The following is a 14,313-nucleotide window of genomic DNA, read 5'->3' on the forward strand; positions in this document are numbered from 1 at the left end:
AACCACTCCCCCCTTCCCCACTCACCCACTTCATCCTCCTCAACCCCGCTTATCTCCCCCTCTTCCCCTCCACTCACCCACTCCATACCCCCTCCACCCCACTTATCCCCCCGCCCCCCCCACTCACCCACTCCATCCCCTCTGAACCCCCCTCCCCCCCACTCAAACCCCCATCAACCCCCCTCCTCAGCTCACCCACTCACCTACTCCATCCCCCTCAACCCCCCTAATCCCCCCCTCTCCTCACCCCCCAACTCACCCAACTCCATCCCCCCTCAACCCCCCTTATCTCCCCCGCCCCCCTCACCCACTCAACCACTTCATCCCCCCTCAAGTGGCCGGAAGCGAGTTGCGGCTCGCTATGGGCCGCTGCCGTTTGCACTATCGCACGCGCGGACTGACGTCGAAAACGCAGCTCGTCCTCCTAGCAAGGGGGGGGGTGGGAGAGGGTGAGGGAGGTGGGGTGAGGGATAAGGTGGGGTTGAGGGGAGATGGAGTGGGTGAGGGGGGGCAGGGGAGGAGGGGGTTGAGGGGGAATGGAGTGGGTGAATGGGGAGGAGGGGAGGAGGGGGGTGTTCAGGGTGGATGGAGTGGGTGAGTTAGCGGCAACTCGTCGGCCCACAGCCCCCTCCCCCTCATTGGCTGCCACTCCCGTCATTCTGGCGGGTCCCGCCCCCGGTGGTCATCGTGGGACCCCACCGCCCTCATTGGCCGTCACTTAGGCGGGTCCCATTGTGATGTCATACGCTGAACATTGCCAAGAGTCAGTTTAATAAGGTAATTTTTAAACTCTAAAATCTCTCTGACTTTAAAAATATAAGACCAATTTGAATGAAACTTGGATGAAGGTGTCCCCAGGACAAAGGTGAGTAAGGTGGTCCAAAAATTGTCGCGCTATTGTGACGGGGGCACAAAAATAAGGTTACATCATAGGCGTAGGCAAACAAATAAATAATCAAACAAACAGAGAGTTTTAGTAATATAATAATAGATTCATTGCTGACACTTAGGGCAAGACACTGGTTGAGCTGCTGCCTTACAATGCCAGAAACCCTGGTTCGATCCTGACCTCAGGTGCTGTTTGTGTGGAGTTTGCATGTTCTCCCTGTGACCGCGTGGATTTCCTCTAGGCGGTCCGGTTTCCCCCAACTTTTCAAAGACGTGCAGGTGTACAGGTTAATTGGCCTCTGTGCATGCCACTTATGTATAGGGAGTGCATGCGAAAGTGGGATAACAGAACTAGTGAGAACGGATGATCGATGGTTGGCCTGGGTGGGCGAAAGGGACCATTTCCATGCTGTCCCTTTCTAAACTCTCTCTAAGGTATACTTAGCTTTATTTAAAACTTTGCACTTTTATTTAAAAATACAAGCACTCACAGCCTGCACAGTATTCTACCTGGCTTGACACAATGTTGTCAGTCACAATTAGGCTTATGGCTTCTCTTTGTTATGTAATCCAAGATCCAGAGTTTCTTCCTTCTGAATATTATTCCTGGGTACTCACTATGATCCCAGATTCTCATGTTGTTCCAGGGGTTTGTAAAGAATTAAATCCTATTTCCTCCTTCTGTCTCTTCCAGTGAGATAGTACAACAGTACAAATCTGGTCTATTTTGTCCACTTTCACTCATTTCAGGTCGGTTACGGCTTGTTAGACTACCACTCCACTTTTCACATCAGCATTTATGTAGCATCTTCTTTATTGGTATTGAATGAATCCGGCATAGAGGAACATGGAATTGATTGCACTTGAGAGTTTCCCCATATGGGTATTACGACCAAGTCTTAACCAAGGCCTCTAGTTATTTCTTACAATCCAAATAACAACTAGCTCTTCGGCCCAATGTTGAGGCCATTGATGCCATGGCAGGTGTTTTAGAGTGGACCTGCTTTTTCTTATTTTACAACAAAGACATGGTCATTGTTTTATTGTTTGCAATTTTATTTCGGCCTCTGAGACCCAGGCAATTTCCAATTGAGAATAATGAGAATGAAAGGATTTTACTTCACAGCATCAGTTCTGGATATTATGAAGATTTGTGGTTATGGAAATGTCACACTTTGATTGCTACTGATAGCTTCTAAAAACACTTCCTGACTCATAATTTTGTGATCATCAATATCCAGGGATATACTTTTTGATTTGAATCATTTTCAAACTCCTCATATTTTCTTAGCATTCTCAGTTAATTCATGGTTCATTACATCATTATATGTGGCAATTTCCATATGTTCATTCAAACTTAAAGCATTGACTGTTCTTCTGTTCCATTCCACAAGGAGAGGGGGAATGGTACTCATGGGGATGTTCTGCTGTCGGCCAGCATAGACCAGATCGGCTGAAATGCCTCCTTCAATATAATAACTAAGTAATTTAGGCCTCTTTAATCCTGAAATGTAGTTGGTGCTAACTGTTACTTTTGTTCAATTTGTTTTCCGTCAAGATCCTGAGTTGTGGAATTCTTTACCTCAACCTCTGTCTTTCCACTTTCGACATTCCTTAGGTCTTAGGTCTTCTTTCCTTATGATGCTGGGTGTCAAATTTTGTATATCTACTATAAGAATAGAAATGTTGTTTTATTAAAACTGGAGTGTAGATTAGTATTAAATCATTTGTATTTGCATTTTATTTGGACTCGTGTCTCACCTTCATCTCACAGAACTCAATATACAACCAATGTGTCTCAATATAGAACCAAAGTGCTGGACTAATTAAACGGGTCAGGCAGCATCTCTGGAGAACATGGATAGGTGATATTTCGGGTACGGGCTCTTCTTCAGTCTGTAAAAGCAATGCCTATCCATGTTCTCCAGAGATGCTGCCTTACCCACTACGTTACAACAGCATCTTGTGTCTTTTGCGTCCCACCCAACACATCACATCGCAAAGTTCTCTAGCGGCGCTGCCTGACCTGCTAAGTTACTCCAGCACTTTGGCTCTTTTTTTGTAAGCCAGCATCTGCAGTTCCTTGCATCTTCAATATACAATCAATTAGTTTAATATTCCTTGTGAACTTTATTTATTCGTTGTTTCTTTTCATTGATCACTGTTTAAAGCCTTCTAAAGGTATATTTTATTTTAAAATCCTGAAATGCTTCTAGTAGTTCATTATTCAGTGAAGAAGGGTCTCAACCCGAAACGTCACCCCTCCCTCCCCCCTCCCTCCACCTTCCCCCCTTCCCCCCTCCCATTCCCCCCTCCCCTTCCCCCCTCCCCTTCCCCCCTCCCCTCCCTCCCTCCCTCCCCATCCCCTCCTCCCTCCACTCCTCCCTCCCTCCCCCCTCCCTCCCCGCCTCCCGGTTACAATGGAAACCCTACGAGGACGGGCCCAACGGGGAAAGAGGGGTACTGGGCAAAGGGGAGGTCCCCCTCCCTCCCCCCTTCCCCCTCCCCTCCCAACTCCCTCCCCCTCCACCCCTACCCCCATCCCTCCCCTCCTACCACCCTCCCTCCCCTCTCCCTCCCCACTCCACCCCCCTTCCCCCTCCCCACTCCCCTCCCCGCCCCCCTCCTCCCTCCCTCCCCCTTCCATCCCCCCACTCCCCTCCCGGTTACAATGGAAACCCTACGAGGACGGGCCCAACGGGGAAAGAGGGGTACTGGGAAAAGGGGAAGTCCCCCTCCCTCCCCCCTTCCCCCCTCCCCTCCCCCCTCCCTCCCCCCCTCCCCCCCTACCCCCCTCCCTCCCCTCTCCCTTCCCCCCTCCCCTCCCCCCTCCCCTCCCCCCTCCCCTCCCCCCTCCCCTCCCCCCTCCCTCCCCCCTCCCTCACCCCTCACTCCCCCTCCCCCCTACCCCTCTCCCTCCCCCCCCTTCCCCCCTCCCCTCCCCCCTCCCTCCCCCTCCCCTCCCCCCGCCACACCTCCCTCCTCCCTCCCTCCCCCTTCCCTCCCCCCCACTCCCCTCCCGGTTACAATGGAAACCCTACGAGGACGGGCCCAAAGGGGAAAGAGGGGTACTGGGAAAAGGGGAAGTCCCCCTCCCTCCCCCCTTCCCCCCTCCCCTCCCCCCTCCCTCCCCCCTTCCTCCCCCCTCCCTCCCCCTCCCCCCCTACCCCCCTCCCTCCCCTCTCCCTCCTCCCCTTCCCCCCTCCCCTCCCCCCTCCCTCCCCCCTCCCTCCCCCTCCCTCACCCCTCACTCCCCCTCCCCCCCTACCCCTCTCCCTCCCCCCCTTCCCCCCTCCCCTCCCTCCCCCTCCCCTCCCCCCGCCACACCTCCCTCCATCCCCCTTCCCTCCCCCCCACTCCCTTCCCGGTTACGATGCTGCCTGACCTGCTGAGCTACTCCAACATTTTGTGATACCTTCGATTTGTACCAGCATCTGCAGTTATTTTCCTACATTATTCAGTGAAGGATAATCTTAATGGTGTCAAATAAAATGTAACATTACTTTTTTACTTTTTTAGCTTTAAACTCATAAAATTGTTTGAGGCAATTTTGCAGCAAATGATTTAGTATGTATTAATTTTTAAATGATGATTTATCAAAGCATTCTTTTATGGAATATTCCTTCTGGTGCCATTTATGTAAGTAAGTTAAATGCCGATTTCCATCCTTCCACCACCCTCCCTGTCAAGGTTCACTCCAACTTCCCATCAGCCTGCTCACAATTTAATTATATTAAGCATAACTTTAGAAGTACAACCATTGAGGACCATCCCATTTTATTCAAAGCTGCAGTGAAAGTAATTGATGGCCATTCGGTAATGATTTTTTTCAAATTGCTGGATTGCTGTGCTCCTAATATAAGGCGACACAGTGCATTTCTATGCAATCAATAAAACTAACAATGCTGGTCTGGAGACCTTGAATATTTTTCTGAAAGTCTTTTTGTGATAATAAATTGTCGAGGGTTGACTAAGCTAGTGGTTCCCACTGAATCAACACCCGGGCACTCACCTGCCATGTAGTCTGCTTAATTTCTACAAAAAGCTTTTCAAGATCAATGTTTCTTTCACGTTACCTCATTGCTGACCTTTTGCTGTAAGCCACGTTCAACGTATTTTGGTTGGGAATGAAGATTAGATGTATCTTTACAGCTACAGATCGTAGCATTATTAAGCATAATTTGATTTAAATTTGTGCACAATAGGTTTTCCATGATAATTCTCCTTTGTTAATTTAGTTACAAGCATTGTAATGCTGCATCTTTTATTTTTTCATAATATGAAACACCACAGAATCTTGTATAACCAATTATACAATTTTCATATACATGAAAAGACAGTCAAATTCAATGCAGCAAAGTCCAATTTCTTGGATGGTCCTTAGAAACCAATTATAAAAAGTGCAATCTTTTGGCTTGCGATTGACAAATATATGTCCTTTAATATTTGGGTGCAGATTTCAAAACTAATAGAGTTTAAATCTCAAAGACACTGCGTAAGTCACATAAAGATATTTTAATATGAGAAGTTTTTGAATGATTAGATGTGTGAGAACTGAATACTGAATATTTTATCTAAGTTATTGTGATATCAAATTCAAATTATTCTCATGATCAATTCTCAGTCGGACTGAAGAAAGGTCCCGACCCAAAATATCACGTATCCTTTTTCTCCAGAGATGCTGCCTGACCCGCTGAGTTACTCCACCACTTTATGTATATCTTTGGTATAAACCAGGTCTGCAGGTCTTTCTTTCATCATTCTGGTAAACTCCATACAGACAGCACCCGTAGGCACCATATTGATAGCTAATTTATCTCTCTGCATCAGATAGTCACACTTTAGTTTGCCTGAAGAAGGCATTCCTTCTCTCCAGAGATGCTGCTTGTCCCGCTGAGTTACTCTAGCTTTTTGTGTCTATCTTAAGTTTGCCATGATGGTTCATGAAAGAGTTTCCACTCCTTCAGTGCCCAGTTTTATGTTTGAATGGCATCTGGTACTGTTGCAGAATGAAAACCGAGACTGCTCTCAGGATGCCAGATACTGACCAAGATTAGCTGTCTGTGGTCACTCATAAAATTGAACACTGGAGGAGTGGAATCTCTTTCATTTCTAGTCGGGAAGAGTTGTTATGTGGTTTGCAAAGAGGGGTGTAATCATGTGGATTGCTCTTCACTGCTCTTTACCCAGTATATACAAAGTATAGTTGGCTCCATTTGAATGAGAGTACTTTTGACCTTCGTTAATGCAATAGTGATAATATTGCAAATACCTTTATCAGCTTACAGAGAGCCATGTAAAAACATTTCCACGGTTACCTCAGTTGACATTGGCCCTGTAGTTTAGTTTAGAAATACAGCATGAAGACAGGCCCTTTGGCCCACTGAGTCCATGCCGGCTAACGATCACCCGTACACTAGTTCTATGTTATCCCAATTTCGGATCCTACAGACTAGGGTAATCTGCAGAAGCCAATTAACCTACAAATCTGCACGTCTTTGGAATGTAGGAAGAAACCGGAGAACCCGGAGAAAACCCATACGGTCACAGGGAGAACGTACAAATTCCATATAGTCAGCCGGTAGTCAGGATTTACCCGGGTCTCTGGCAGTGTGAGACAGCAACTCTACTGCTGCGCCACTGTGCCACCCCTGTAGGTCTTGCTCAAATCTGAGTTTGTGGTTTTTGGCTGCAGCAGGTGTCACATTTCAGTGAAGCAAACTCCCTAATTCGGGTTTACAGATAGGAGAAAATCTTCCTTTTTTTTTGTCTTCCTCCTTTTTCACCATCTTTTTCAGCTCAGCACATCCTCTGCTCATTCCACCCATGATACTGATTTATTCAGCATATTCACCATCTGAACTCCTACAACTTGCAACATGCCAGAACAAATCAGCCAGCAACAAATCTAAAAGTAGTGGAAGATGCATTTGGATAGCTCTGGGCCTACTAGCTGTTGAACTAGTGTACTGCAGATGTTTCTAAGAGAGAATGTTAGCTGATGCCTATTAAACTCTAAAATGGCAGCAGTGTTGTCAACCAAGCCTTATATGGGGTGTATTAGAAAATAACTGCAGATGCTGCTACAAATCGAAGGTATTTATTTCACAAAATGCTGGAGTAACTCAACAGGTCAGGCAGCATCTCAGGAGAGAAGGAATGGGTGACGTTTCGGGTCGAGACCCTTCTTCAGACTCATGGGGATTGATGTCTTGGCCACTCTATGTACTTCCTGCAGGCATTCCATGGGTGTACAACTGTCATTGCTAATGAAGTGCACTTGTAGATACAATTTTGATGTGTAAATGGTTCCCATAGTGCACAAGCGAAGAGTGTAGCTGATCTGAATGTTGCAGTATTTGTTCTTTAAGTCTATTTCAGTATCCTTGACCTTTCTTTCAACAGGTTTTAACTTGGTCTGGCCCATATGATCCTGAAAAAGAAAGAAGCAAGGTACAGTTTTGATGATACTATAACTTACATATTAGTAGTGCAAGAAAATACACTTTCTTACAGTATTGTGCCAATAAAAATATTTTAAAGCAATAGACAGCGAGCAAATCTTGTGGGTTAAATATGAGTGTTTCACCTCAGGTTGTAGATATGAGGATTTTCTTTTTCCAGTTGTATATTGTTAAGGACATGTAAGTCAAAATTTTAAAAAAAATCTTCTTGGGGTGTAGGTCTTCCTAGTTTTACTGTCTTTGGCCGAAGTATATTTGATCTGTGCTTGGAAATATTATGGGTTTTGTAGACATAAATGTAAAAAGCAAGTGAGGAGTTGGTTATCTGCAGCTCTAACATATAAGCATTATAACCGTCTGAAAATACAGCTGTTAATTGTTGCAGTTTGCCGTAAACAATCCCTATTGTTAATTTTTGTGCTGTAGGTAGGAGGCAGCAATCTCAAATCTTTTTTTAAATTTGGAAAATTACAATATATTCTTTATTCGAACAAGTGCTGGAGTAACTGAAGCAGTGTCCCGACCTTTAACGTCACCTCTCCATTCCCTCCATAAATGCTGCCTGACCCGCTGAGTTCTACCAGCACATAATGTTTGGCTCAAGATTCCACCATCTGAATTACTGTATGCTTTTGTATTTGCTGGCATTGAGAATTGAAAATCCAAGCCTTGGATAATTGTAAAAGGTGAATGCTGCCACTCTCTGGTTTCTAATATTACTGCAAACTATATTGTCACTATCTGCATCTTGTGTTTGTAAATACCCACCGAAAGAATCAACGCTTAGGGGCCCCATTCTTGGTCACGTGTGTGACTAATAATGTGAAAAATTGTGGAATACATCTCTTCTAATTCTGAAAGCATTACAGGTATACTGTTTTGTACTGTATATATGTCGAAGCTTATCAAGTGAAATTTTTATATGTTACTAGACCAAGTGGACCCGTTGGGCCCATTCCTCATAGAGGGGGGGACAGGGAAGGGGAGAGGGTGTCACTGACCTTGGCCCCATGGCGCCAACGCGGCAGTCAGAGCGAGCCGTGGACCCAAAGCCTCTCCCGTATTGGTCTAGCACCCTCACCCCCCCTCCCCACTCAATCCCCCTTATCCCCCTCCTCCCACCCACTCCATGCCCTCCTACCCCACCCCCACTTCTCCCTCCCCTCCACCCCTACTCCACCTCCACTCCCCCACCCCCACCCCACTCCCCCCCCCCACTCAACCCCACGCCCACTCCCCTCCATGGACCCGTTGGCGGAGAAAGCTACTTACCAGTGCCCCGTGCGTGCAGCGCTGATTGCCGGCGAGCGGCGGAGGCTGGGGCCTGGCGGGAGCTGGGACTACACCACCCGGCGGGCAACGCGGCGGTGGGTGGCGCGCACAAGATGGCGGAGCGGGAGGAGAAGGAGGAGAGTGGCCGCCATTTTTGTGGAGTCGTCAAAGACGCCGTCGTTTGAGGCAGCCGTCGTCGACGACGCCGTGGGTTGAAGCGGCAGCTGGATGAGCGCTGGAGGAGGAAGAGAAGAGGCTGCCCGCTGGGGGTTGTATTCCGGTGATGGTGCGGGGCGCTGGGCCCGGGCAGGAGTGGGGACTCGACGACACCGTAGGTTGAAGCGGGCACTGGAGGAGACGGAGGGGAATGATCAGTCGACGGGGTGGACGACCATCTCCTTCGTGCTCGGAGTCTTCCCCGGGGCCGGGTGCGGGCGAGGGGGGGAGAGGAAAGGTGAGGGGGAGCCACTGACCGTGGCCCCGGGCGCCCTCCTGCCAGCGGCCATCTTGTTTGGCCTTCTCTCTGACAATTAAAGTCCTGCGTGTCCCATTGTGACGTCACACGCTGAGGACCTTTAAGAAGTAGGAATGAAAGGTGATTTTTAAACTTAAAAAATATAAGACCAATTTAGACCAAGTGGACTACAATTCCTGGCGGTCAGCGCTGCGGTGGGAGGTGCGCACAAGCTGGCAGAGCGGGAGGAGGAGGAGAAGAAGGAGAGCGGACGCCATTTTTGTGGAGTCGTCGACGATGCCGTCGGTTGAAGCGGCCATCGTCGACGATGCCGTCGGTTGAAGCGGTCGTTCAAGTTAATGCGGGAGGAGGAGGAGAAGAAGCTATTCCGGTGATGGTACTGGACGCTGGGCCCGGGTGGGAGCGGGGACTCGACGACGCCGTCTGTTGAAACGGGTGCTCAAGGAGACGGAGGCGAACGATCAGTCGACGGGGTGGGCGACCATCTTCCTCCTGCTCGGAGTTTCCCCCGGGGCCGGGTGCGGGCGAGGGGGGAGAGGAAAGTGGAGAGGGAGCCACTGACCCCGTCCTGCCTGCGGCCATCTTCTTTCTCTTGTCTCTGGCGCCGCGCTGCTCGGGGTGGGGGGGGGGGGGGCGGAGAGGGCAATTAAAGGCATACGTGTCCCATTGTGACGTCACATGCTGAGGACCTTTAAAGAAATTGGTTAGAAAGGTGTTTTTTAAACTTTAAAATCTCACTAACTTTAAAAATATAAGACCAATTTAAATAAAACATTTCATTGACAGTCGCTTAATCAAAATTGTGATTAAGGTGGTGCTAAAATTGTGGCGCTATCGTTTACTGTTTTGGCTGTAGTTCCATCACAATCTCAGAAATACATACATACATATATATATATATATACACAAGATCTGAGTTTTAGTGAAATCTATATCTATCTATCTATATATAATACTAAAACTCAGATCTTGTGTATATTTTTTTTTGTGGTTTGGCCTGATATATTCGTAACAGCGATTGCAGCAAAACGGCGGACCGTAGCGCGACGGTTTTCGCACCGCCTCAATCGCCAATCTCGCGCTCGCTCGGCCGTGATATTTTCATTTAATTTGGTCGCGTGTTTTTTAAGTTACAGAGGTTTTAAAGCGCTGCCCCCCCCTTTTTCAGAGGGGCGCTGCGGTGCAGATTTCGTTTTCAGCTTGTGGCTTGTGACGGCTACATTGTTTCGAAAAGTTTCCAGAAAAGGATTTAGTTTTCAGCTTGTGACGGCTACATTGTTTCGAAAAGTTTCCAGAAAAGCACTGATTGTTTTGTTATTGCAAGTCAAGTCAAGTCAAGTCAATTATATTTGTATAGCACATTTAAAAACAACCCATGTTGACCAAAGTGCTGCACATCTGATTAGGAAAAAAAAAAAAAAAGAGGGTTATAGTGGTCACTTGACATACACAGATCAGGAGGACGGGCCCAACGGGCACACTTGGAGAGTAAGAGTGGGGCTGGGGGAGGAGAGAATGGGGGGTGTGGGGACGGGCCCAACGGGCCCGCTTTGAACGGGCACACTTGTTCTAGTATATTACTAAAATTCAGATCTTGTTTGTATGTATATATATTTCACTGATTCCGGCTGATTTTGGCAAAACGGTGAACCGTAGCGCCACGGTTTTTGTACCGTCTTAATCACCACGCTGCTGGAAAATGATATTTTTATTTAATTCGGTCGCATATTTTTTAAGTTACAGAGGTTTTAAAGCGCTGCCCCCCCCCCCCCCCTTATTGAGGTTTCTGTCGAGGGCGCTGCGGTGAGGCAGTGCTCAGTACGCATGCGCGGAATCTCCTCACTCTGTGCTCAGCACGCATGCGCGGCATCTCCTCACTCGCACCAAAAAAATGGACGACGTTAGCGGCGCCAGCCCGCGATCACCGGCTCAACTCTCCTCTCTCCCCTTGCTTCTCTCCTCTCTCCCACACCCGGGAGAACATCTCCCCGCTATCCCCCCCCCCCGGGCCTTTCCCGCACCCCCCCCCCCCCCCCGGACTTTTCACTGATCCGATCCCCCGCACCCCCCCCCCCCCCCCGGGCCTTTAACTGATGCTAAGAGTGTGTCTGGGGGAGAGAAGATGGGGGGGGGGGGCTGAGAATGGGGAATGGGACAACAGGGGTAGTGCGGAGGGGAATTGGTGGTGGGGGAAAGAGGGGTACTGGGAAAAGGGGAGGTCCATATCCCTCCCCTCTCCCCCATCCCTCCCTCCTCCCCTCCCCCCTCCCCCCCACTCTCTCCCCTCCACAAATGCCACCCCATCTCTCATCACCCTCCCCCCTCCATCCTCAACACCTCCCTCCCTCCACCACTCCCTCCCCCTCGATCCCTCCACACCTCCCTCCCCCAAACCTCCCTCTCCCTCCCTCCCCCCTTCACTCCCTCCCCCCCTCCCGGTTACAATGGAAACCCTAAGAGGACGGGCCAAAGGGGAGAGTGTGGGGAGAGTAAGAGTGGGGCTGGGGGAGGAGAGAATGGGTGGTGTGGGGACGGGCCCGCATTGAACGGGCACACTTGTTCTAGTAATAATATAAAAATAAAATATAAATATACATACATATATATATATATATACTAGACCAAGTGGGCCCGTTGGGCCCATTCCTCATAGAGGGGGGACAGGGAAGGGGAGAGGGTGTGACTGAGTAACCCTGGACCCAAAGCCTCTCCTGAATTGGTGTAGCACCCTCAACCCCCCACTCAATCCCCCCTCCTCCCCCCACTGACCCACTCCATCCCCCCTACGCACCCCCACTTGCCCTTCCCCTGCCCCCACCCCCACTTGCCCCTCCCCCGCCCACTCCCCCGCCCACTCCCCCCAGCCCTGCCTCCAGCCCCATTCCCCCTCGCCACCCCTATTCCCCACTCTCCCCACCGCACCCCACTCTCCCCCCAACCCCAATCTTCCCTCCTCACCCCCACTTTCCCCCACTGTTCCCTCCTCCCCACCCCACCCTGTCCTCTGCCCCAGCCCTACTCTCCCCCCCACCCCCACTATCTCCTCCCCCACCCTCCCCCTTCTCCCCCACCCTCACTCTCGCCCACCTCCCCTTACCCCACCCCCCCCTTTTCCCCACTCTCTCCTCCCCCACCCCCCCATTCTCTCCTCCCCCAGCCCCACTCTTACTCTCCCCCACCCCCCCTTTCCCCACCACCCCTTTCCCCACCACCCCCCCTTTCCCCACCACCCCCATTTCCCCCACTCTCTCTTCCCCCACCACCAACCCCCCTCCCCCAACCCCGCTGTCTCCCTCCCATCCCACTCTCCCTTCCACCCCCAATCTCTCCTCCTCCCCCCTCCCCCCCACTCTTACTCTCCCCCAACCCCCCCCTTCCCCACCACCCCCTTTTCCCAACACCCCCCTTTCCCCCACTCTCTCTTCCCCCCCACCCCCCCCCATTCTCTCCTCCCCAGCCCCACTCTTACTCTCCCCCACCCCACCAGCCCCCCTCTCTCCCCCGCCTCCCTCACTCTCTCCTCCCCCCACCCTCACCCCATCCTCCCCTCCACCCACTCGCCCCCCACGCCCACTCCCCTCCGTGGAGCCGTTGGCTGCGAAACCCACTTACCGAGCGTGCAGGGAGGAGGAGGGAGCGCCGGACTACTCGAGACGGGCAGGCAGCGGCGGCTAGCCAAGCTGGGATTACTCGCGGCGGTTGTGGGGGAGAGGAGAGAGGGGAGAATGAGAGGAGAGGGGAGCCTCTGATTGCGGGCGGGCGGCTCCGCTAACGGCGTCCATCTTGTTTGTGCGAGTGAAGAGCGAGGCCGTGGGTACAGTGACGTCATATGCACAGCACTTTGAAAAATGTGTTTAGAAATGAGATTTAAAAAAAATATAAGACCAATTTAAATAAAACTTGTTATAAACAGTCGCCAGGACAGTGGTGATTAAGGTGGCGCTAAAATTGTGGCGCTACGGTTTACCGTTTTGGCTGCAGGTCCACATGTCCACAACCAGATCTCAAAATCTCAGAGATATATATATAGATACATAAATATATATATTTATACAAGATCTGAGTTTTAGTCGCGAGTGTGTGTGTATATATATATATATATATATATATAGAGATAGATGCTGACAATGTTTAGGGTCAGAGGTCAAATATGACTGTGATGTCACACACGTGACCAGTCATCATTGCAGCATCTCTGGAGAGAAGGAATGGGTGATATTTCGGGTCGAGACCCTTCTTCAGACTGATGTCGGGAGAAGGAAACAAGGAAGTGTAAGATATGAAAATAGGACAAAGGAAATGGAGATCAAGAAAAATGTAGAATAGATCATTGTTAGCTGGGAGAAGGTAACAACAAAGCAAACAGAGATAAAATGTACTCGGAGACAGTAAGACTGGTCGGAGAACTGGGATGGGGAGGGATGGAAAGAGAGGGAAAGCTAGGGTTACTTGAAGTTAGAGGTCAATATTATACCGCTGGGGTGTAAGCTGCCCAAGCGAAATATGAGGTGCTGTTCCTCCAATTTGCGTTGTGCCTCACACTGACAATGGAGGAGGCCCAGGACAGAAAGGTCAGTGTGGGAATGGGAGGGGGAGTTAAAGTGTTTAGCAACTGGGAGATCAGGTAGGTTTAGGCGGACTGAGCGGAGGTGTTCAGTGAAACTGGAGAACATGGATAGGTGATGTTTCAGGTCGGATCCTTTCACATAATGTGGAGGGTAGTAGAAACCCGCCCTTACCTGTATCCACCTTTCACTTGCTGGGTTGGGCCTACCCCAATCTCTCCTCCAGCTTTCTACCAACAACCCCTCCCCCACCACAATCAATGTGAAGAAAGGTCCTGTTGTGTCTTCGGGTTTGATGTCCTGATAATAACGACACAATTCAGGTTGTTTCAGTTGCCTTAATTTACTCCTTTATTCAGCTCCTTGCCTGTGTGGCGTAGTGATACTGAAAAGTGCTTACATACCTAATCACAGTGTGTGTGTGTGTGTGGTGAGTGTGCCTGATACAAAGTAGTGCAGGAGGTTGGGACTGCTACAATGAATATGTAGCATATGTAACATCCCCCCTTCTCAAAAGAAAAGAATAAAAGTTAGTGACACTAGAGGATTTCCAGAGCGAGGGTGGCAATCCTGTAGCAGATACCGTGGGATTATTCTGCCCACATTCATGGCATTCTGCTTTCTACTATACTACACAACAAAATATATA

At 49.7% G+C, this 14,313-nt stretch overlaps 1 protein-coding gene across 1 annotated transcript in view; it reads left to right on the plus strand.

Moving 5' to 3' along the window:
* Positions 1-14,313, plus strand: part of LOC144598778 (uncharacterized) — a 121,314-nt gene that overhangs the window by 78,350 nt on the left and 28,651 nt on the right. Inside the window, exon 10 of the mRNA XM_078409181.1 lies at positions 7,294-7,341. Within this exon, the coding sequence (XP_078265307.1) occupies positions 7,294-7,341 (48 nt within the window). The remainder of the gene's footprint in view (positions 1-7,293; positions 7,342-14,313) is intronic.

Source organism: Rhinoraja longicauda, chromosome 12, assembly GCF_053455715.1.
Source record: "Rhinoraja longicauda isolate Sanriku21f chromosome 12, sRhiLon1.1, whole genome shotgun sequence".
NCBI lineage: Eukaryota > Metazoa > Chordata > Chondrichthyes > Rajiformes > Arhynchobatidae > Rhinoraja > Rhinoraja longicauda.